The sequence below is a fragment of the Sciurus vulgaris genome (assembly GCF_902686455.1).
Source record: "Sciurus vulgaris genome assembly, chromosome: 10".
In the NCBI taxonomy this organism is placed as follows: domain Eukaryota; kingdom Metazoa; phylum Chordata; class Mammalia; order Rodentia; family Sciuridae; genus Sciurus; species Sciurus vulgaris.
Window position 1 is genome coordinate 120077079 of NC_136470.1, and position 21473 is coordinate 120098551.

At 35.1% G+C, this 21473-nt stretch overlaps 1 protein-coding gene across 1 annotated transcript in view; it reads left to right on the plus strand.

Moving 5' to 3' along the window:
- Positions 1–21473, plus strand: part of DNAJC13 (DnaJ heat shock protein family (Hsp40) member C13) — a 123763-nt gene that overhangs the window by 86663 nt on the left and 15627 nt on the right. Inside the window, exons 40-51 of the mRNA XM_079101268.1 lie at positions 448–627; positions 1688–1855; positions 4105–4218; positions 5240–5356; positions 6775–6952; positions 7951–8042; positions 9894–9993; positions 11855–11929; positions 12142–12254; positions 18016–18185; positions 18347–18389; positions 18748–18921. Of these exons, the coding sequence (XP_078957394.1) occupies positions 448–627; positions 1688–1855; positions 4105–4218; positions 5240–5356; positions 6775–6952; positions 7951–8042; positions 9894–9993; positions 11855–11929; positions 12142–12254; positions 18016–18185; positions 18347–18389; positions 18748–18921 (1524 nt within the window). The remainder of the gene's footprint in view (positions 1–447; positions 628–1687; positions 1856–4104; positions 4219–5239; positions 5357–6774; positions 6953–7950; positions 8043–9893; positions 9994–11854; positions 11930–12141; positions 12255–18015; positions 18186–18346; positions 18390–18747; positions 18922–21473) is intronic.

A 21473-nucleotide genomic window follows, 5' to 3' on the forward strand; every position in this document is an offset into this window, starting at 1 on the left:
TATGTAGAAGTTAAAACTCAATGAAACTACAGCCTCAACGTAGCTACTTGATGTCCTTGGAAATACTTAACTATGAATACAGACTCTGATAAAATGAAGTTAAATCCTTACACCTGCCCAAAATGTATCATTGTATGAAGATCACCAGTGGTGAGTTACCATTGATGCCTTATCGCTATTTTTAAAATTAAAAATACTAAAAATAGGGAAAACTGTTTTCCCAAGTCTTTGCACACTAGTTTCAAAGATGGTAACTCTGGTAACTCATCATGAGGTCACTTTTTATTTTAGACTTTAGAGAGTATAGCATTCCGATTTAAATGGAAATTGAAAATACAGGAAGAGGCAAGTATTTTGGAAAGTAAGCTAGTTTGACATACTTTCACAACCAGAGTCTCTTGGGAGTATTTTTTTAACTGTAAGTTAATTCTGTATTCTTATTCTCAGAGTATTCCACGGGTAGCTGCTCTTGGGGTAGAGTGTGTCAGTTCTTTTGCTGTGGATTTCTGGCTGCAGACACACCTCTTTCAGGCTGGAATTTTATGGTATCTGCTTGGTTATCTGTTTAATTATGACTACACATTAGAAGAGAGTGGTATTCAGAAAAGTGAAGAAACAAACCAGCAGGTAACTTTTATTGCTTTAATATTGAATTTGAACCCAAAACCATTTAGATTGGTGCTAAATTAGTGCAAAGCAAAACTTCAGCTGTCCAGAACCTCTAGGTGATAAACTATGTTTTAAGATAACTAAGTTTATTGTTCTTTAAGCCCTCAAATGTGTGTTTATATATATATTTTTTGTATTTATTTTATTGTATTTTATTTTTTTTGTGGGGTACCAGGGATTGATCTTAGGGGCACTCAACCACTGAGTTACATCCCCAGCCCTATTTTGTAGTTTTTTTTGTTTTTTTCCCCTGCTTGAGGGGCCGGGGATTCAAACTGTGGTCCTTGCACATGCTAGGCAAGCAGTCTCCAAAAGAAGCTATTTCTTCAGCTCCCCCAGCCCTGTTTTGTATTTTATTTAGAGACAGGGTCTCACTAAGTTGCTTAGCTCCTCACTTTTACTGAGGCTGGCTTTGAACTTGTGATCCTCCTGCCTCAGCCTCCTGAGCAGCTGGGATTACAGGTGTGCACCAACAGGCCCAGCTAAAAGTTTTATCTTGTCAGCTTATATTTGAAGGATTCATGGCAAGGGAATTTGCAGTAGCATGTACTAGACACAATTTAATATTAATCATTTAGAATCAACCTTGGACTTCAAAGTTAAGTTTGTATAACAAATGCAGTGATAACATCAGACTATCAAGGTTAGCTCCCACAAACTCTTAAGTACTTGTTGGATTATTATGAGTATTTTCATGTGTCTCCTATGAGTTGTCATGTATTGCTCATATTGTCAGTATGTGCCAGCTCCCACCATACTTCCAAATGTGATTCTGTAAGATATTTCATGTTTCTATGTACAAACAAGTACATAGATTCTGAAGGTCTTTCCTACAAATTAAAAAAAAAAAAAAACTAATGCGTAAGTTTTCTCATATCAGTGTTGGCGTTCTTATGCCTTTTTGTTTGTTTGCTTTCTCCTCCTTAAGCATGTTCCATATGATTTTGATTCCTTGAAGTTACTGCATTATCTATATAAGAAAACAGGTTCTCTTTAATGTCTTAATTTTTTATAACAGGAAGTAGCCAACAGTCTTGCTAAACTGAGTGTCCATGCTCTAAGTCGTCTTGGAGGGTATTTGCCTGAAGAACAAGCAACCCCAGAAAATCCAACCGTAAGGAAAAGTTTAGCTGGCATGCTGACACCCTACGTTGCTAGAAAGCTTGCTGTCGTTAGTGCTACTGAGGTATGTGCTTCAGAAGCAGCTTGGGTCTTGATGAATACTTTAAGATCCTTTAGTAGCAAAGGAGCACAGTAACATTGCTTGTTCTAGTAAACCCTGAATTTGAAAATGTTCACATGCTTGTTCTCTCAGCCAAGGAAGTCAGTTTATTGTGGATTGATGGTAATGATAACAGCATTTCAAGTCAAGTCTCTACAGGTGTAAATTAACTTTGTTTCCCAGCTGTGGGTCCCACCATAATTCTTAGCAACTTTGAATCACAAAGAGATAGGACAAGAGAATAAATTTGGAATGGTGTTTCCCAGTGAGCAGAGTACTGGAAGTTAAGATATAAAATGTGTTTTTAGTTGTTTCTTTTAAGCTATAGCTTATTCCAACTTAAGGTTGAAATCCGGACAGTAAATAGATACAGACATACCCATACACACATGCATACACATCTGCATCCATGTGTACTTACATAGATGCAGTACAAAAAGCAGTACAATCTTGGCAGATCCTGACTTCTTTGTCCTCTTTTGTGAGGATCATTGGGGAAAAGTCTGATAATATATCATTAAGGAATTAGGGTTTTTTTTTTTTTTAGATGCTGGGGATTGAATCCAGAGCTTTGTGCATGTGAGGCAAGCATTTTACCAACTGAGTTATATCCCCAGCCCACTAAGAAATTAGTAAACTACAGAAATGCACTGAATAGAATACTGTGAACCCTAGTTTTTAAATGAAGGCACCAGATCCTGTTTTGGGAATTTAAAAAAAAAAAAAAAAAAAAAAAAGAAAGGACTGATGAATCTATACCAAATGTTGACTGTAGTTACCCTTGAATGGCAAAATAGTAAACTCTTTTTCTTTTATTTTCTTGAACGAGCATCTCTTACTTTCATAATAAAAAAAGTTCTCAGGTTTCCAAAATTCAAAGTATTCTTAGAACATAAACAATTGGGGTTTTGTTTGTTTTTTACAAGCCAGCCTGCTAGATCTTTGTTGTAGTGAGGGTCATGTTTTCTAGTGCCCCTGAGTAAGAGGCAAGAGTGTTAGATGTCACTCTAGCTTTGTCATTTCCTGGATTTTGTGTGATACTTTTTGCTGACAGAAAACATTTTTTTTTTTTTTTTTTTTTTTCAGAAATTCCAGCAAGTTGGTTGTCGTTTTCTATAGACTTAAAAATTTTATAGTATTTCAAAATTGAGTCTTGGAACAGGCTCTGCCTGGATTTAATAATTGCCTATTTTAAGCAGCTATTTCTCAAAGTTTTATGATTTCCCTAGCCATTTACTTTTTCAGTCATTTTATTTAACCAGTACTTAACCTTTTGAAAACAAGGATGAGATGACTTTACATTAGATGGAGGTTAGATCTTCTCTGCTTCGTCATAGCACAAAGCTGTATGAATGTAAAGTGTAGATTTTCACTTGGACATTTTAGGAAGTGCCAAATGTCTTTGTTTACATCAAGCATTGAGGAGAGCTAAACAAAGGCAAAGCACCCTGGATGACTAAGCAGTCACCATCTATGGCTGCTAAACTCCTTAATCTATCCTTGAATCAGGATGTGGCCAAGAAAAGTATACCAGCTTTGTTGAAGTATTTCCCTTCATAAGAGTATGCTTCAAGCTGGGCATGGTGGCACATGCCTGTAATTTCAGCATCCTTGGAGGCTGAAGCAGGAGGATCACAAGTTCAAAGACAGACTCAGCAACTTAGTAAGGCCCTAAACAACTTAGCAAGACCTTGTTTCTAAATAAAATATAAAAAAGGGCTGAGGATGTGACTCAGTGGTTAAGTGCCCCTGAGTTCAATCCCCAGTATCACACACACAAATAAAATAAGGGTATGCTTCATAAAAACTTAAAATTTGTTTTCAAATATACGTATATAAAGGTAGTATGGTTTGTTTTTTCTTTAATATTTAATGAGTTTTTACTAAATATTTTAATACAGAATTACTGAATTTTCACCATAGCAGAACAAATGTTAAAGATGTTGAAATCAGACTCAGACTTGAATCCCAGCTCATCACTTACTGGTTGTGAAACCTGTGATAAATAACTTGATCTTTCAGAGCCTGGGTTTTTCTCAACTGCAAAATGGATAATAGTACCAAACTTACTAGAGTTATTGGAATATTTAATGATATCCATTACACTTAAAGTATCTATTATAGAGCTTTACATGTATTAGACATTAAAAATAAGTTATAACTTTAATCATTTTATTTTAAATGTTACAAAATGGTCATGTTCTGTCTCCTAGATTCTGAAGATGCTTAACAGCAACACAGAAAACCCCTATTTGATATGGAACAATTCTACAAGAGCAGAACTACTGGAATTTCTTGAATTACAACAAGAAAACATGATTAAAAAAGTATATTTTATAAATTTCTTGGGTAACTTATAAATTTCTTGGGTAACTATAACTGCTTTACAGTATCAAATGAAAATTTCTCCTACCCTACCACCTTCCAGTGGAGAAGCTAGTTAGCCATGGTGGGAGGCACAGGTGCCAAGGGGCAGTAGGATAGGAGATAAGGAGAAAGCCTGAATAACCCACACCCCAGATAGTTGGATATTGATGGTTTGAAGACAATTATATTTGCAATTATGGAATTTATTAGTCATTACTCTTATATCCAAAGTGACTAAGAATTTGCTTTTTTTTTTAGCTCATTCCATGATAGTTGCACAAAAGTTTTTAAGTTTTTAAGAATGACAGAGCACGAGAGAGTAAATCTCATATATATCATCTCCTTTTGTATCAGAATGCACTTGATTATTAATATCTTGTCGTTGTTAGCACTTTACAACCTATTCCATACTTTGACATGTTATTTTGGTATGACCTGAATTCCTTGTGACTTCATCCTATATCTTCATGGGAACTTTTTTTTCCCCCATTCCTCTTTTCTTTTTCCTTTTCCTTAAGTTCTTGATTTCTTAAGCTGTATTATTTCACTGTTTCTTTGTATTCAGAAACTGTTTTCCAGCACTTTCATATAATATGTTACTTCTTCATACCCAATCCAGAAGTACTCATTTCTCAGCTTTATCCCCACATAGCTCAGTAGAACCAAACATCTGCTGAATGGAGTAAGAAGAGCAAAGTGTTGTGTGTGCTTTGTAAACTCTAACTCTAAAACACTGTTGGCTCACCTCTGTGATCCCTTGAAATTTTTAAATAATTTAATTTAATCTTGGAACTAAAAATTATAACTCTATATTATTGAGTACTCTTCCAGAGGCATAGTACTCAGTGTAAACATTAATATTGCATAGAGCACTGCAATGTGTATCAGCATTCTTCTGTTATGAAACTGAATAGGGATAGATTTAGAAATCAGATATTAATGATTCTGAATTATATCCTCCCCCCCCCCTTTTTTTTAAAGGGTGATTGTGACAAAACTTACGGATCAGAATTTGTCTACAGCGATCATGCCAAAGAACTTATTGTGGGGGAGATTTTTGTTAGAGTATATAATGAAGTCCCTACTTTTCAGCTAGAGGTAAACTTTCTGCCTGTAACTTTGTCTGATGCCCTTGATAATGTGTGACTGAAAGCTGCTAGTTTATTCACACTATATACATTGAAATAATACCTCCTCTTTGCCAAATTAATTATAAATAAACCTAGCTAAGTATTTGATGGGGTGATCATTGACTACTTATGAACCTCTTTATCTGTTGAAGAATTGAGGGTTTCTTTAATATTTTTTAGTTGTCAATTGATATTTATTTAATTTATTTATTTATGGGTAGTGCTGCAAATCAAACCCAGTGCCTCACACATGCTAGGCAAGCATTCTACCACTGAGCCCCAACCCCAGCCCCAAGAATTGAGTTCTTATGCATAATATTCCCCACTGTGCCCAGCACATCTGCCTTCAGCTCCCAAAGTACAAGGTCAGTTACACTTTCCATCATGTGGAATGTCATGACAAGACAGGAGGCCAATTAGAAGAAAATATAAGTTGATAGCAGAGAGGTCTTTTAGATGACCGTGATCTCATCAGGCTATCTCTTGCAGTGATTCTTAATTACATCCAAAAGCAAGTGAGGATCTTTTTCTTTTTAGTGCTTGGGATAGAAAATTTTATTTTTATTTATTTATTTTTTTTGGTACTAGGGATTGAACTCAGGGCTGCTTAACCACTGACCACATCCCTAGCCTTTTTTTATATTTTATTTAGAGACAGGGTCTCACTGAATTGCTGAGTGCCTTACTAAGTTGCTGAAGCTGGCTTTTGAACTTGCAGTCCTCCTACCTCAGCCTTCTGAGTCACTGGGATTGTAGGTGTGTTCCACTGTGCCCAGCTTAGAATTCTTTCTCTTATTCGGAGGACATCGCAAGGTGGATTTTGAGATTGATTTGTAAGGAGGAAAGAAGTGAATGAGGCTTTGTTTTCGAAATTGCTTTTTGGAAAAAAGAGGAAATTCTTAAACCATAATGTATGTTATTTATCACATAGTATCTCATATGTATGTGTGTGTGTATAAATAGAATTATTAAACAGATTAATTTGTGAAGTTCCTTTGAGAACTATCCTTTGAATTTATATTCTGGATGTATAGAATTATTTAAAATATAAATGTTATATATCATGCAATCAAGTTATTTTGGTAAAGGGAAGAAGTACTCTAAACTTAGACTTATTGTACTGAGGTACTTGTGGGAATTTACCAGATCTCTGAAAGTTAAGATATACTCTACTGCAGTTTGGTTTGTTTCCTTCCTCCACCACACCTCCCCCCAACACACACACATAGAACACACCAGTGTGTAGAGATGTATTTGTGTGTGTGTGTATAATTTAATCTTGCTTATTCACTTTCATGGGTGAAATTTTTTCTTTTGCTGAAAAGTTTTTGTAATAGGTTATTTCTGAAGCCACACATGTGTTTTAAATGTTCCTCTGCTTGACAGGTTCCAAAAGCATTTGCTGCAAGTCTCCTGGATTACATAGGTTCTCAGGCTCAGTATCTGCACACATTCATGGCCATCACACATGCTGCAAAAGTGGAGTCAGAGCAACATGGAGACCGCCTGCCCAGAGTGGAAATGGCTTTGGAGGCTCTGAGGAATGTCATAAAATATAATCCAGGTGTGTGATTTTACCCTTGATTAAAGAGAACCTTAGAATCAAAGAGCTCTAAAAATTTCCAATTCTCAATTTTACAGAAAAACTCATAGGAAATTATACTTGGTTATAATGTTATACTTGGTATAGTTTTAAGAGGAATTGACCTATTAATATTTTCTACCTACAAATAGTAGGTTGAGGAGAAGGATCAAGGCACCATGCTTAGACTTCCTATTGCTAAGAGAAAATGAATCTGAGTTGAGAAGGCAGAGTAATTTTTGATAGTATGAAATTTCACATTATTGACATGAATTGGCATATTAAGTATAAGTGCTTGGATTAGATTTATTCAGTAATATACATTTTGCCTCTTCTCTAGTACAAACATAGTGTTATGTACCTATGGGCACTCATATATTTTTGAAAACTTGCCTGAAGTTTTTAGTGTCTAAAAATTCAAATAATAAAAAGGTGAGAATTTCCACTCTTAAACATCAATCTATAAGAGACTGTTTCCAAAAGTATATCACTCCAGCCTGACTCTGGCAAGATACATGAGTGAAGTTCTAAAGGCTTTTTCCAATTCCAATTTTGGTAACTTTAATGTGATAACATAGAATATAAAACCTGAAATAATATGAAATTCCATTTAAATTACTTGAAGGCTTCAGATCTTTTTTCTTTTTTTTTTTTTTTCTTTTCTTTGTGTTGGTACCAGGATTGAACCCAAGGTCACATTCCCAACCCTTTGTTTATGTTCTTTATTTTGAGACAGGGTCTCACAGGTCTAGAGGCAGGGATGGGATTTAAAATATGAAAACAAAGAAAAATTAAGAAACCCTAATATTTTACTTGTTGCCTTTTAGTGCTGCTTAGAGATACTTCACTCGCTTCACATCATAATGTTTAAAAAGGGTCATCTGAGACTTACGATTTGACAGTAAACAACTGTGTGTATCAGTTTTCTAAAGGTCTATAATTTAGAGTATCTTGGAAAAACCATTATGTTTACTCCCTAGGCTCTGAAAGTGAATGCATTGGGCACTTTAAGTTAATATTTTCTCTTCTCCGAGTCCATGGAGCTGGTCAAGTGCAACAGTTGGCTTTAGAGGTAAAAGTAGTTTATACTAAAGCATGTTACATTTCCTACCACTTAACTAAATATAGTTTGATCCTCAACTAATTATCTGAAGTTGGATAAAAGTATGCAGTTTTTTTCATTTTACCTATTAATGTTTTTCAAGGTGTTTCCTGTCTATCATACATTAGGGCTTTGGGCAGGTTGTTAGATGTCCTGGTCAGTGGATTAGAAATAGGCTAAGCTTAGAAAAGCTACAGACCAGCAAGAAGAGGAGGCAGGGTTTCCATGATTTCTCTGTCCCTGCAGAGAGACATAATGCAGCCAGGGTACTGTTTGGGCTGTGCATGTCATGTGGCTTTGCATTCCAGAGAACCCAACCTAAGTTGCTCTCCCTTCAGATTTAGTAGCAAGGTAACCTTTTTTCTAAGTGTTACAAATAGACACCTGGGTGTGCTACTGTTAATAGGAGTTATTTTGGAAAGCCAGCTGCCAAAACTTGTGGGTCTTAAGGGTCCAAGAGAAGTTGGAGGCCCCTTCTTCAGGAGATTGAAACCACTAGTCCTCCAGGGTGCTATTTGAGTGCCACATTCCCTCTGACAGAAGCAGAGAGTCCCTGGTCACAGGTGTTCTTTACCCAGGCACCTCAGAGTAAGCTCCCAGGATCATTTTTCAGATGATCCTGTTCATTGTAATACACACAATTTATTACATAGAACACCAAATTCAACCCTGTTTTAGCAGGTGGTTTATGAGTAAAGCACTTAGATTTCCTTTTGGCTTAAAACAGATTTTTAATAGACTACTAATAATAATACAATAGTAATAGATTTTAAAAACTTAGCAGTCTTTTATTTGAGAACCATGCTTCCCTAACCAATTCCTTCAAGTATCTTGTAATTTTTTTAAAAATAAACATTATTAATCTAGAATACTTTGCTTTGAAATGCTGAACATGGTTCAAGTTAAGTGGCATTGATCTTTAGATGTATATTGTAAAAATAAGAATTGAGAAACCATTCTTTGTTTTAGTTCAGCTTTTGTTTCACTCTGACCAAAATACATGACAAGAACAACTTAGAGGAGGAAGTTTATTTGGGACTCATGATTTCAGAGGTCTCAGTCCATAGATACCCAACTCCAGTGCTCTGGGCCCAAGGTGAGGCAGCACATCATGGCATAAGGGCCCAGAGTAGGAAAGCACCTCACTTCATGGTGGTCAAGAAGCAGAGAAAGAGCTCTACTCACCAGGGACAAAATATAAACCCTAAAGTCATGTCTCAAGCAACCGACCACACCCTACTGTCTATAGTTACTGCCCAGTTAATCCACATCAGTGGATCAATCCACTGATTAGGTTATACCCATAACCTAATCATTTCACCTCTTGAAATTCTTGCGTTGTCTCACACATGAGCTTTTGGGAGGCACCTCAAATCTAAATTATAACATCCTCTTTAAAAAAAAAAAAAAAATACCTGTTTTGTTATAAGGAAAGATAGATCCAATCTGTTATGTTGAGTGCTAAAGACGTTTACTTTTTCCTCTAAGAGCAAAAGAAAGTCCCAAAAGTGAAGATCGTTATCTTCCTAACTGCCTGTACCCCAAATATGTGATTGGAAAACACTATATTGTATACCATAGTTCAGGAGCATGTTCTGGTGTAGGATGAAAGGTTTCTCATAAACCTTAAGGTATTATTTCTCAAAAGGTAAATCTCAAAGTCAAAGTAATAAAACCAATCTTTAAAATTAAAAATTTCTCTAAAAATTAGATACTTTGTCTTCCAAACATTTTCTCACTTTTGTTAAGTCTGTGTGACTGAATTTCATTATGTTTGAAATTATTTGCAAACCTTTTAATATCCTGTTGATTACTTTTCAGGTTGTAAATATAGTGACATCTAACCAAGACTGTGTAAACAATATTGCAGAATCAATGGTTTTGTCCAATTTATTGGCTCTTCTACATTCATTGCCATCAAGTAGGTATATTCACAAATGGCATTTTGGAAACCATAGAAGGACCAACCCAGGGACGGGAGCAGTTGCATAGCTATTGCAAAACCTCAGGCAACTGTCATCCATATTTAGTTTTGGAATAGTTAAAGTGGGATTCTTTACACTAGATATGTCTTCCTAATTGTGTTTTACATAAATTAATAAAATTATCTTGAATTTCCCATATCAAAGGTTGAAAGCTGGGGATGAGAAAGGTCTAACAGCAGTGGAAAATAACCTGAGATTGTTGGGTCTTTTTAGTATATTCTATACATGAGTAATTAACTAACTAAGTAATTAATGAAAATTAGTATTCCATAGTTTATTAAAAAAGACAGTCTTGGGTGCTAGAAAACATTCAGCTTAGCATTGCCTTGCCTACTTTTTTTTTTTTTTTTTTTTTTTTTTCTTTTTGTTGTTGTAGATGGACATAATACCTTTTATTTATTTTTTATGTAGTGATGAGAATTGAACCCAGGGTCTCACACATGCTAGGCAAGCACTCTACCACTAAGCCACAACCCCAGCCCAACTTTGTGTTTTACTGATAGGTTATTACCATAAAGGATAAAAATACACCAGACTAATTTTTTGAGTACAGCCTGTGCTATTGCAGATTGCTCAGAAACTGTACAGTTGTCGAATAGTTATAGTTGTGCCAAAACCAACCTTGAGATTGCTTTTCAAAAGGAAGATTTTTTAGTGTGTCATGAAATTGCAGTTTAAATCTAATCTCACCACAAGCTATAAAATACATTGGTCGGTTGACTTTACTAAACCCTTGGATGTCATGGTAATCTTAATTTTGTGTCTTATCCCCTCCTTGAGAATAGGACCCTATCTCTTTCATCTTCTCATTGCCTGGCATGTATTCAGTGTTTCTTTATGTTCAGTGAATTGAATGGAGTTGAATTTTCATTGAGTAATTTTTTTTCTTTTGAATAAATGACATGCTTGAATTATCTCTTCAAAATGACAACCTGGAGAAATAATTTGCAGATACTTTTAATTATGCCCGCAGCCTTAGTTGGTTTTTCCTTTTTCTTTTTTTTACTGGTTTTCAATAATGTTGTAAGACTTTAAACAGTACAAAACTAAACTGGTTGTTAAACAGAAAACATAATTTTAAAGTATAACTTTATACCACATTTATTCAGTAGTTAACATTTTAATCTTACAAGTAAAGTAGGTGACATCTAGATGTTTTCACCAATTTTGCTATCACTTATACATAATTTAGGCTAAATTATCTACCTTACATAGTGTTCGCTAAGGGATGTTGTTATTGTTGTGTTGTTTTAAACTCAGCCCGGTACTTGAAAGTCTCTACCCTCTTTGCTATCACTTTATTCCTTTGTCTTTCTGTCTGTCCCCAGTATACTTGCACATCAAATGGCAGTGACTAGGTGAGAGGTGAGCTTGTATCCAGAGGAAATAATTATGTCTTAGAATGACTGTGTTTTCCAATGGCTAATTCCTTGTTTTCCTGAGATAGTAGTACCAAGTAAAAATCTAAGACAGGTGTCCTGTGGATGTCAAGAAAGGAGAAGATTTTGTGTGTGCAGGTAGCAATAAGGTAGGAAAACAATATGCCATAGTAGTTATGAGTATGGACTTTGGAGTCAGATGAACCTAGATAGAAAACCCAGCCATAGAGCTCACTAGGTATGAAATAACAGGCTGGGTATACTGGGCCTCAGCTTCCTCATCATAACACAGCCTTGCTGGTTATTGTGAAGATGAAGTATGATTCCTTATCTGGAATACCTAGTTCATGTTTGGCACAGATAGATGCCTAGTACATGTAAGGTTAATGCATTCCTTGAAATGTCTTTTACTCTGTAGGTCGTCAGCTTGTTCTGGAAACTCTTTATGCTTTGGCATCAAGTACAAAAATAATCAAAGAAGCAATGGCAAAGGGTAATGTATAGAGTTCTTTTTCATCCAGTCTTATTCAACACAATGAAGCATAGTTTCAGTTGCTTTTTGTGCAGTCTGATAAACTAGAAGAATGTTTTGGTGACCTTAAAGTTTAAAAAAAGTCAAACAGCATTGAGTTGAAATAAGGTTGAAAATGAATTTTATTGATTAGAAAATAATATAAAGCACTAATTCTTTTTTTTCTTTCATAGGAGCTTTGATTTATTTATTGGATATGTTCTGCAATTCAACACATCCACAGGTTCGAGCCCAAACAGCAGAACTTTTTGCCAAAATGACAGCAGATAAACTAATAGGTCCAAAGGTGAGTCTAAAATATAGTTCTCAGAAGGAAATTAATTGTTAAACCTCTGTTACTTTGATACTGATTTCATGAAATTCACCAGTCTGAGATGGTGAAGATAAAAAAAACAATTTAATATGAAAGTTGAAAGAATGACATCTCTGAGATTGTTGCTGTATATTACTAATTGAGAAAACTAGTCAGGGAAGCTTAGGCCAGAGTTGTGACATCTGAAGAGAATGTGTGGATTATGACGATAAGCTATTCATATCCCTAAAAGAAAGAACAAAAGTACATTTAGGTTATGAAAGAAGGCAGCTTAGACTTCACTCTGCAAGGATTGGCTCATGGGGTAGCTAGTGAGGCACTGATAATCTATTTCCTAATTGGTAAGGTTATGCCACCCATAGGAAGTGGACAGGAGTGTAATGACACCTTTGCTTTCCTGCTCTGCAGGAAGATTCAAATCTGGAGGTGACCATATGCTCTCTGGAGCCATCGTTCAGCCTGAATAGCAGGAATTTATTAAAGCAATTACTTCTGAATAGAATTTCATTCAGACACAGGTGTAATCAAAGTCCTCTGATTCTGTTGTTAGATCAATTCCACAAGAGGTAGTGTTCATAGGGCAGCACATCAGAGGCATGGGAGAGCTGTGGAAAAAAAGAGACTTCTAAGCCTTACTACCAGAGTCTGATTCAGGAAATTGGGGACAGGGCCCAGGAATTTGCTTTTCTAGTCCATTCCCCACATTATTCTTTTGGAACCTGTCTGGACTAACATTTGAGAACCACTACTCAAACATATCTGCCAAAATACCTTGGGTAAGGAAGAGGCTACAGGTAACCTACCTCCATCTAAAGCCATCATGGCCTCCCCTGGATGTGTTGAGCATCCATGAAAAGTTTCGTTTGGAAAAAAAATTGTTCAAAGCTAATAAACATTTTTTACATCTGTATAACAAATTAGATTCAGTTATTACTATTGTCTTGCTTGATCTCTCAGAATAGATATTAACAATCTGTCATATGACCCAAAACAGTTTTACTGTAGTAATAAATAAAAGTTTACCTTCAGCCAGGTTGATGAGATGAGGGAATTACCTTTGAATGTCTACAAGAGTCCATTCAATATTCATCAAGAATGAATATTGAGCCAGGCATGGTGTCACACATCTATAATCCCAGCAACTTGGGAGATGGAGGTAGGAGATTTACAAGTTTGAGGCCAGCCTCAGCGACTTTGTGAAGAATCTGTCTCAAAAAATAAAGAGCTGGAGATTGTAGCTGAGTGGTAAAGCATCCCTGGGTTCAGTCCCCAGTACCACTCCCCACACCACCCCTCAAAATAATGTGTAAATATTGATATTTAGTATTGAGTTTTCTTAAGCCAGGAGTTGGGTAGCACATAACTACAATGCCTATTGTTAGATATTTTAAATAGTATATTAAATGTTTCAAATAAGTTTGTACTAAAATTGAGCTCTTCAGTAACATTTTTGGCCTTTGAAATACATGTGGGACAAATATTATCAAGGTGAATGTTTTTACATTTAAATTTTCTATATAGGAAAAATCAGCACCTTAATTCAGTGATTTGCAGCAAGAGACAGCTGGTCAGTAAACTTTTTTATTTTTCCTTTTTGATAACAACTTAACTGAAATGTAATTGGCATCCAATACAGTTTAATGGTTTTTAGTGTATTTGTAGATTGAGCAACTGTAGTCAATTTTTTGACCATTTTTATCAATACAAAAGAAGCTCCATGCCCTTTAGCAGTCACTTTCCTGTCCACCTTCTCCCAGGACCTGCTGTGCACTCTACTTTCTGTCTCTATAGATTGTGGAATTTCATATAAATGAAATCATACAATGTATTCTATTGCGACTGGTTCCTGTCACTTAGCATGTTTTGAAGATTCACCTATTCCTTTTTATTGCCAAACAATATTCCACATTTTGTTTACCCATTTTATTTCAGTGAACATGTGAATTGTTTCTACTTTTTGGCTATCCAAATACTACTACTGTGAAAATTTGTGTGCAAGTTCGTGTGAGCATTTGCTTTTTTTTATTTTGAAATTTGAATTTCTGTCAGATGGTAATAATATTGAGGAATCATCTGTGTTTTCATAAGTGGTTGCACTGTCTTTATATTTCTTTACATACATATATAGCATTATAATAGCTCCTCATCTTCTCTAACACTTACATGTTTTGTTTTGTTTTTTTATTATAGCCATCCTAGTAGTGCTATGTCATGGTTTTGATTCACATTTCCCTGGCTAATGACACTGAGTATCTTTTCATGTATTTATTGGCAGTTAATACAACTTTCTCAGAGAAATGTCTCTTCATATCCTTGGCTAGTTTTTTAATTGGATTGTGTTAATTGTTGAGTTGCAATTGTTCTTTATATGTTTTGGATACTAACTTCTTATGAGATACATTATTTAAATGTACATATTCTCTCCCATTCTGTTGATAATTTTTTTCATTTTCTTGATCATGTCCCTTGCAGCACCAAATCTTTAAATTTTGATGAAGTCCAGTTTGTTTTATTGTAGCTTATGCGTTTGATGTCATATCCAAGAAACCCATTGCCTAATCTGTGTTTTCTCTGAAGAGTTTTATGATTTTAGCCCTTATAGTTAAGTCTTTGATCTATTTAGATTAATTTTTTGTACATGATGTGAAGTGTGGGAGGGACTGATAAACTTTTTCTTTAAAGAGCTATATGTAAATCTTTTATCCTTTGTGGGCCATATGATTTCTGTCATGAATATTCAGCTCTTCTATTTAACAGGAAAGCATCCTTCAGCTATAAATGAACGAGTGTGACTGTGTTCTGATAAAACTTTATATACAAATTTATGGCAAGCTAAATTGGCCCCTCATTTGCTAACCCCTCTTGTAGAATAGCTTGTAGAGTAGTAGCCAGAACATAACTTTGAAGGTAATGGTAAAAGAAGGTCATATATTCCATATAAATTTTTTCTGAAATGTTTAATAGTTTTAGACACTAGTAAGTATTCAGTTTACATAGTTCTTAGTACTTAAAATGTTTTTTTTCCCTCTTTGATACTCAGGATGCTTAACCACTGAACCACATCCCCAACCCTTCTATATTTTATTTAGAGACAGGGTCTTGCTGAGTTGCTTAGGGCCACACTAAGTTGCTGAGGCTGGCTTTGAATTCATGCTCCTTTGCCACAACCTCCTGAACTGCTGGAATTACAGGCATGCACCACCATGCCTGGGCTTAAAATGCTTTAAAAATTCTGATAAACTTGCTTTATAACCAGTGTTTACAAATTAATAGAATAGGGTCATTCATTAAATTGATGATCAAATAGGCATTCTCCAGACATCAAATAAGAAGACTTTTGATTTTGTATAACTGGTCAAATAACTTAGTGCCTTTTTTTTTTTTTAAATATCGGACCGTAGTAGACTAGATCAAATAAACTTAGAAATAAGAAAACATTGGAACCAACCTAGATGTCCTTCAATTGATGAATGGATAAAGAAACTGTGGCATATATATATACAATGGAATATTACTCAGCTATAAAGAATAATAAAATTATGGCATTTGCAGGCAAATGGATGAAATTGGAGAATATCATGCTAAGTGAGATAAGCCAATCTCAAGAAACCAAAGGACAAATGATTTCGCTGATAAGCAGATGATGACACATAATGGGGGGTGGGAGGGGGGCAAGAATGAAGGAAGGAGGGACTGTATAGAGGGAAAAGAGGGGTGGGGAGAAGGAAAAAATAACAGAATGAATCAAACATCATTACCCTATGTAAATGTATGATTATGCAAATGGTATGCTGTTAACTCCATGTACAAACAGAAACAACATGTATCCCATTTGTTTACAATAAAAATAAATTTAAAAAAAAAAAAAAAGAAAACTTCCTAGGTTAAAACATTTAGCCTAAATACAATTAAAGTTTTCTTTTGTGTCAATTTAATAATACTAATAAATACAGCTTTTAAATCTATGACATTTGAAATTCATCTAACAGATCAACAGGTGATTTGTGCAGTAGTGTCTTATAAATACATCATATTACAAGTATATAAATGATTTGTTTATAGAAAGGTTATGCCTTCAAATTTAGTACTTACCGTAAGAACAATTCCATTTTTTGTTTTAAGCTATGAAGTATTTAAATGAAATTAGTGTTTTTTTTTTTTTTTTTTTTCAATATGCTAGAATGTAATGAAATGTAATAAAACAGGTCAGGTACTTCTCTAAAATTCACGTAGAATGACTTCAACAGTATTCTGTTTGGATTGTTAATGTTGCCTAACTGTTGGGTTTCTAATCAAATATCCAGTTATCTTTCCAGAAGATATGTTTAGAAACGAGAAGTGATTGTGTTAAAGATGAAGTGATTGGCCTGGAATAGCAAATTGGCAATGTGGCATTATAAGCAGAACTTGTTAATCACAATCCCAGGCTGCTAACTTGGCTTAATGACTTTGGCTATCGTCTCTCCAAACCTAAGTTTCTTTAATTCCATAGTGAGAAAATTAAAATAAATTGATCTTTAAATCCTGCTTCAACTCTTAGTGTGTCTTTGATATATATTTCTCAGAGCTTTCTCAAAATGCATTACTTACTGGGAGTAAGTGTATGATAGTAAGCGGGTCAGGCATGGTTCATACTCAGGAGACTCAGGATGAAGAAGAGTGATATAATCACTTTCAATATCTGCTTTTGTTCTCTGTAGAGCTGAATTGTATTTTGGCATAACATTCTCAGCATACATTAGAGAACACACATATATATGGAAGAAATAAGCCTGTGAAACTTCTGACTGATTTTATCCCAACGGCATTTTTTGATATAGAACAAAAGCCCTCCTGTGGGAACCTCAAGAGAAATTGATTTTTCTCTGTAATGTTGGGTGTCTGTGGAGCAGCTGGCCTGATTTTATTTTGTGTATTCCTTCTGTCATGTAACCGACACTATTTACTTCCATTCCTTGGCAGTTAGAAGTTCATGAGCTAAATTTGTGGTAGATATCACTACCAGTTACCCAGAGCTTCTGATGTTTCTTTTGCAGACTGATTTCATATGCGTCTTCATTCTTTCAAATAAGTAATCATTTGCCAAATGCCAGGACCTTAGAAAGTAAGCAATGAGCAAAGCAGACCAGGTCAGGGAAGGTTTCCCTAAGATGAGAGAGTTAAGCATAGTGTAACATGGAGCAAGAACCATGTGATGACAAAGATACTCTTTTCCCTTTGTCCCTTATGCCTCACTAATTTTCAATCTTTGTGTAGTGTGTGCTGGATATGGTTTTGAAAACTACTTTTTAAATTCTTAGTGAAAGAAAGCTCACTGTAACATAAAACAGTGTTAGCATGAGAAACGCTGGTTTTTGAGGGCAAGGGGTGTGAAGAAGAGTTGGACAGATGAGCTAAGGATGTTTTCAAAAGAAGTTACAGGATGTGCATCACCCCACAGGGGAGAGACTGGGAGATTTACTCTCAAAATTTCTTAAGTTTCTTAAGTTTGAGTCAGGGGATGGAAAGGAAACTTGTTAGGTAAGTAGGGCCAAGTCATAGTGAGTCTTGAGAAAGTTACTTTTGCATAAACCAAAAGGCTTTTCTCCCACTCCAGAATTTTTAGATAATAGTTATTTCTTACATCAGTCATATCACACATTGCTCTGATATTCTTAGAAAACTGTAAAAAGCAAGCTGAATATTGAGATGTTTCCAATAGGTCTTATTTTCTTTCTCAAACCTCTTCCCATAGGTTCGAATTACATTAATGAAATTTCTGCCTAGCGTTTTCATGGATGCTATGAGAGACAACCCTGAAGCTGCTGTACATATTTTTGAAGGAACTCATGAAAATCCTGAGTTGATTTGGAATGATAGTTCCAGAGATAAAGTGTCCACAACAGTGAGAGAGATGATGCTAGAGTAAGTAAAGACAAAGATAATAAAGCCTTCAAATAAAATCCACAGGAAGGGCAAACATTTCCCACTCTGCCTCTCTCCTCTCTAAGACTTGCTCCAAAGGTCACTGTAAGTGTTATTTTGTGACTAAAGTTTGTTATTCTTTCCCTCCTTTTTTCCTCAAGGCACTTTAAAAATCAGCGTGACAACCCTGATGTTAACTGGAAGGTAAAATATACTTTTATCTTATAGGGTTTTGTTTTGTTTTGTTTTGTTTTGTTTTTGTTATTTTGAATTACTGCTGAGTTAGTTTAAAGTCAACCTGTAGCTCTGTCATTAAGACACTGAGGTACACCCCTGGAAAATAAAGCTTCAGACAAGAAAGTAGGAGTACTTTCTTTTGAAGTAGCTAATAAAAGCATCCTCTCTGACCTTTAAGAGAAAATAAAACAAAATTATTATTTGATTATATTAATGACTCGACTATTTCATTGTATGTAGAATTCTTTAATTGAACTTGCTTTTCCTGCTTTGTGTACAACTAAATGATTGAGTGATTTGACCATGATTCTTTTTCTGTTTAAAGTTGCCTGAAGATTTTGCTGTGGTGTTTGGAGAAGCAGAGGGTGAACTTGCTGTTGGAGGAGTTTTCTTGAGAATTTTTATTGCACAGCCAGCATGGGTTCTCAGAAAGCCTAGAGAATTTCTGATTGCACTCTTAGAAAAATTAACTGAGCTTCTGGAGAAGAACAATCCTCATGTAAGTGTCAGTCATCAATACATTTCAGAATTTGCTAAATATACTAATTGTTTTCTTAGGAAACCTCGTCTTCACTGACCATGCATTAAGAATTAGCTCTCTGGAAAACCAAGTACAAGAGGCTTATAGGACTCCAGATATACAAAATTACAACAGACCTACACCAAGGCACATTATTATGAAAATACCTAACATATAAAATAAAGACAGAATTTTAAAGGCCGTGAGAGAAAAGATCCAAATTACTTTCAAGGGGAAACCAATAAGAATATCAGCAGATTTTTCAATCCAGACCCTAAAAGCTCAAAGGGCCTGGAACAACATTTACCAAGCCCTGAAAGAAAACAGATGCCAACCAAGAATCTTATACCCAGCAAAACTTACTTTCAGATTTGACAATGAAATAAGATCCTTCCATGGTAAACAAAAGCTAAAGGAATTTACAAAAAGAAAGCTGGCATTACAGAACATTCTCAGCAAAATATTCCATGAGGAAGAGATGAAAAACAACGATGCAAATCAGCAATGGGAGGAACTAGCCTAAAGGAATAGCCAAATAAAGGAGAAACCAAATCATGTCAAAAAAACAAAAATGAGTCAAATGACTGGGAATACAAATCATATCACAATAATAACCCTGAATGTTAATGGCCTGAACTCATCAATCAAAAAGACATAGACTGGTAGATTGGATTAAAAAGAAAAATCCAACAATATGGTGCCTGGAGGAGACTCATCTCATAGAAAGAGATACCCATAGACTAAAGGTGAAAGGATGGGGAAAAACATACCATGCACACGGACACAGCAAAAAAGCTGGAGTATCCATCCTCATTTCAGATAATGTGGACTTCAAGCCAAAACTAGTCAGAAGGGATAAAGAAGGACATTATATACTGCTTAAGGGAAGCATAAGTCAGCAAGACATAACAATCATAAATATCTATGCCCCGAACATTGGCTCATCCATGTACATCAAACAAATCCTCAATTCCAGAAATCAAATAATACTACAATAATACTAGGCGATTTTAACACACCTCTCTCACCGCTGGATAAATCGTCCAAACAAAAATTGAATAAAGAAACCATACATCTCAATAACACAATTAACAATTTAGACTTAACCGATTTATATAGAATATATCATCCAACAAAGAACGAATACACTTTCTTCTCAGTAGCACATGAATCCTTCTCTAAAATAGACCATGTTTTATGCCACAAAGCTACTGTTAGCAAATACAAGAAGCTAGAGATACTACCTTGTACTCTATCAGATCATAATGGATTGAAATTAGAAATAAATGACAGAATAAAAAACAGAAACTTCTCCAATACTTGGAGATTAAGTAATACACGATTATATGATGAATGGATAACAGAAGACATCAGGAGGGAAATTAAAAAATTCTTAGAAGTAAACGAGAACAAAGACACATCATATCAAAACCTCTGGGACACTATGAAAGCAGTACTTAGAGGAAGATTTATTTCATGGGGCGCATTCAACAAAAGAAGTAGAAATCAACAAATAAACGACTTAACACTACAGCTCAAAGCCCTAGATAAAGAAGAGCAGACCAACACCAAAAGTAGTAGAAGACAGGAAATAGTTAAAATCAGAGCCGAAATCAATGAAATTGAAACAAAAGAAACAATCGGAAAAATTAACAAAATAAATAGTTGGTTCTTTGAAAAAATAAACAAAATTCATAAACCCTTAGCCACACTAACAAAGACAAAGAGGGAGAAAACTCAAATTATTAAAATTCGGAATGAACAAGGAAATACCACAACAGACACGAGTGAAATACAAAACATAATTAGAAGCTATTTTGAAAACCTATACTCCAACAAAACAGAAAACCTCAAAGACATCAACAAGTTTCTAGAGACATATGAATTACCTAAACTGAATGAGGAGGACATACACAACTTAAATAAATCAATTTCAAGCAATGAAATAGAAGAGGTCATCAAAGGCCTACCAACAAAGAAAAGTCCTGGACCAGATGGGTTCTCAGCCGAGTTCTACAAAACCTTTAAAGAAGAGCTCATTCCAATACTTCTCAAAGTATTCCATAAAATAGAAGAGGAGGGAACCCTCCCAAATTCATTCTATGAAGCCAATATCACCCTGATACCTAAACCAGAGACACATCGAAGAAAGAAAATTTCAGACCAATATCCTTAATGAACATTGACGCAAAAATTCTCAACAAAATTTTAACAAATCGCATACAAAAATATATTAAAAAGATAGTACACCACGATCAAGTGGATTTTATCCCAGGGATGCAAGGTTGGTTCAACAACTGGAAATCAATAAATGTCATTCACCATATCAACAGAGTTAAAGTTAAGAATCACATGATTATTTCAATAGATGCAGAAAAAGCATTCGATAAAATACAGCATCCCTTCATGCTCAAAACACTAGAAAAAATCGGGGTTGTGGGAACATTCCTTAACATTGTAAAGGCCATCTACTCTAAGCCCATGGCCAATATCATTCTAAATGGTGAAAAACTGAAAGTATTCCCCCTAAA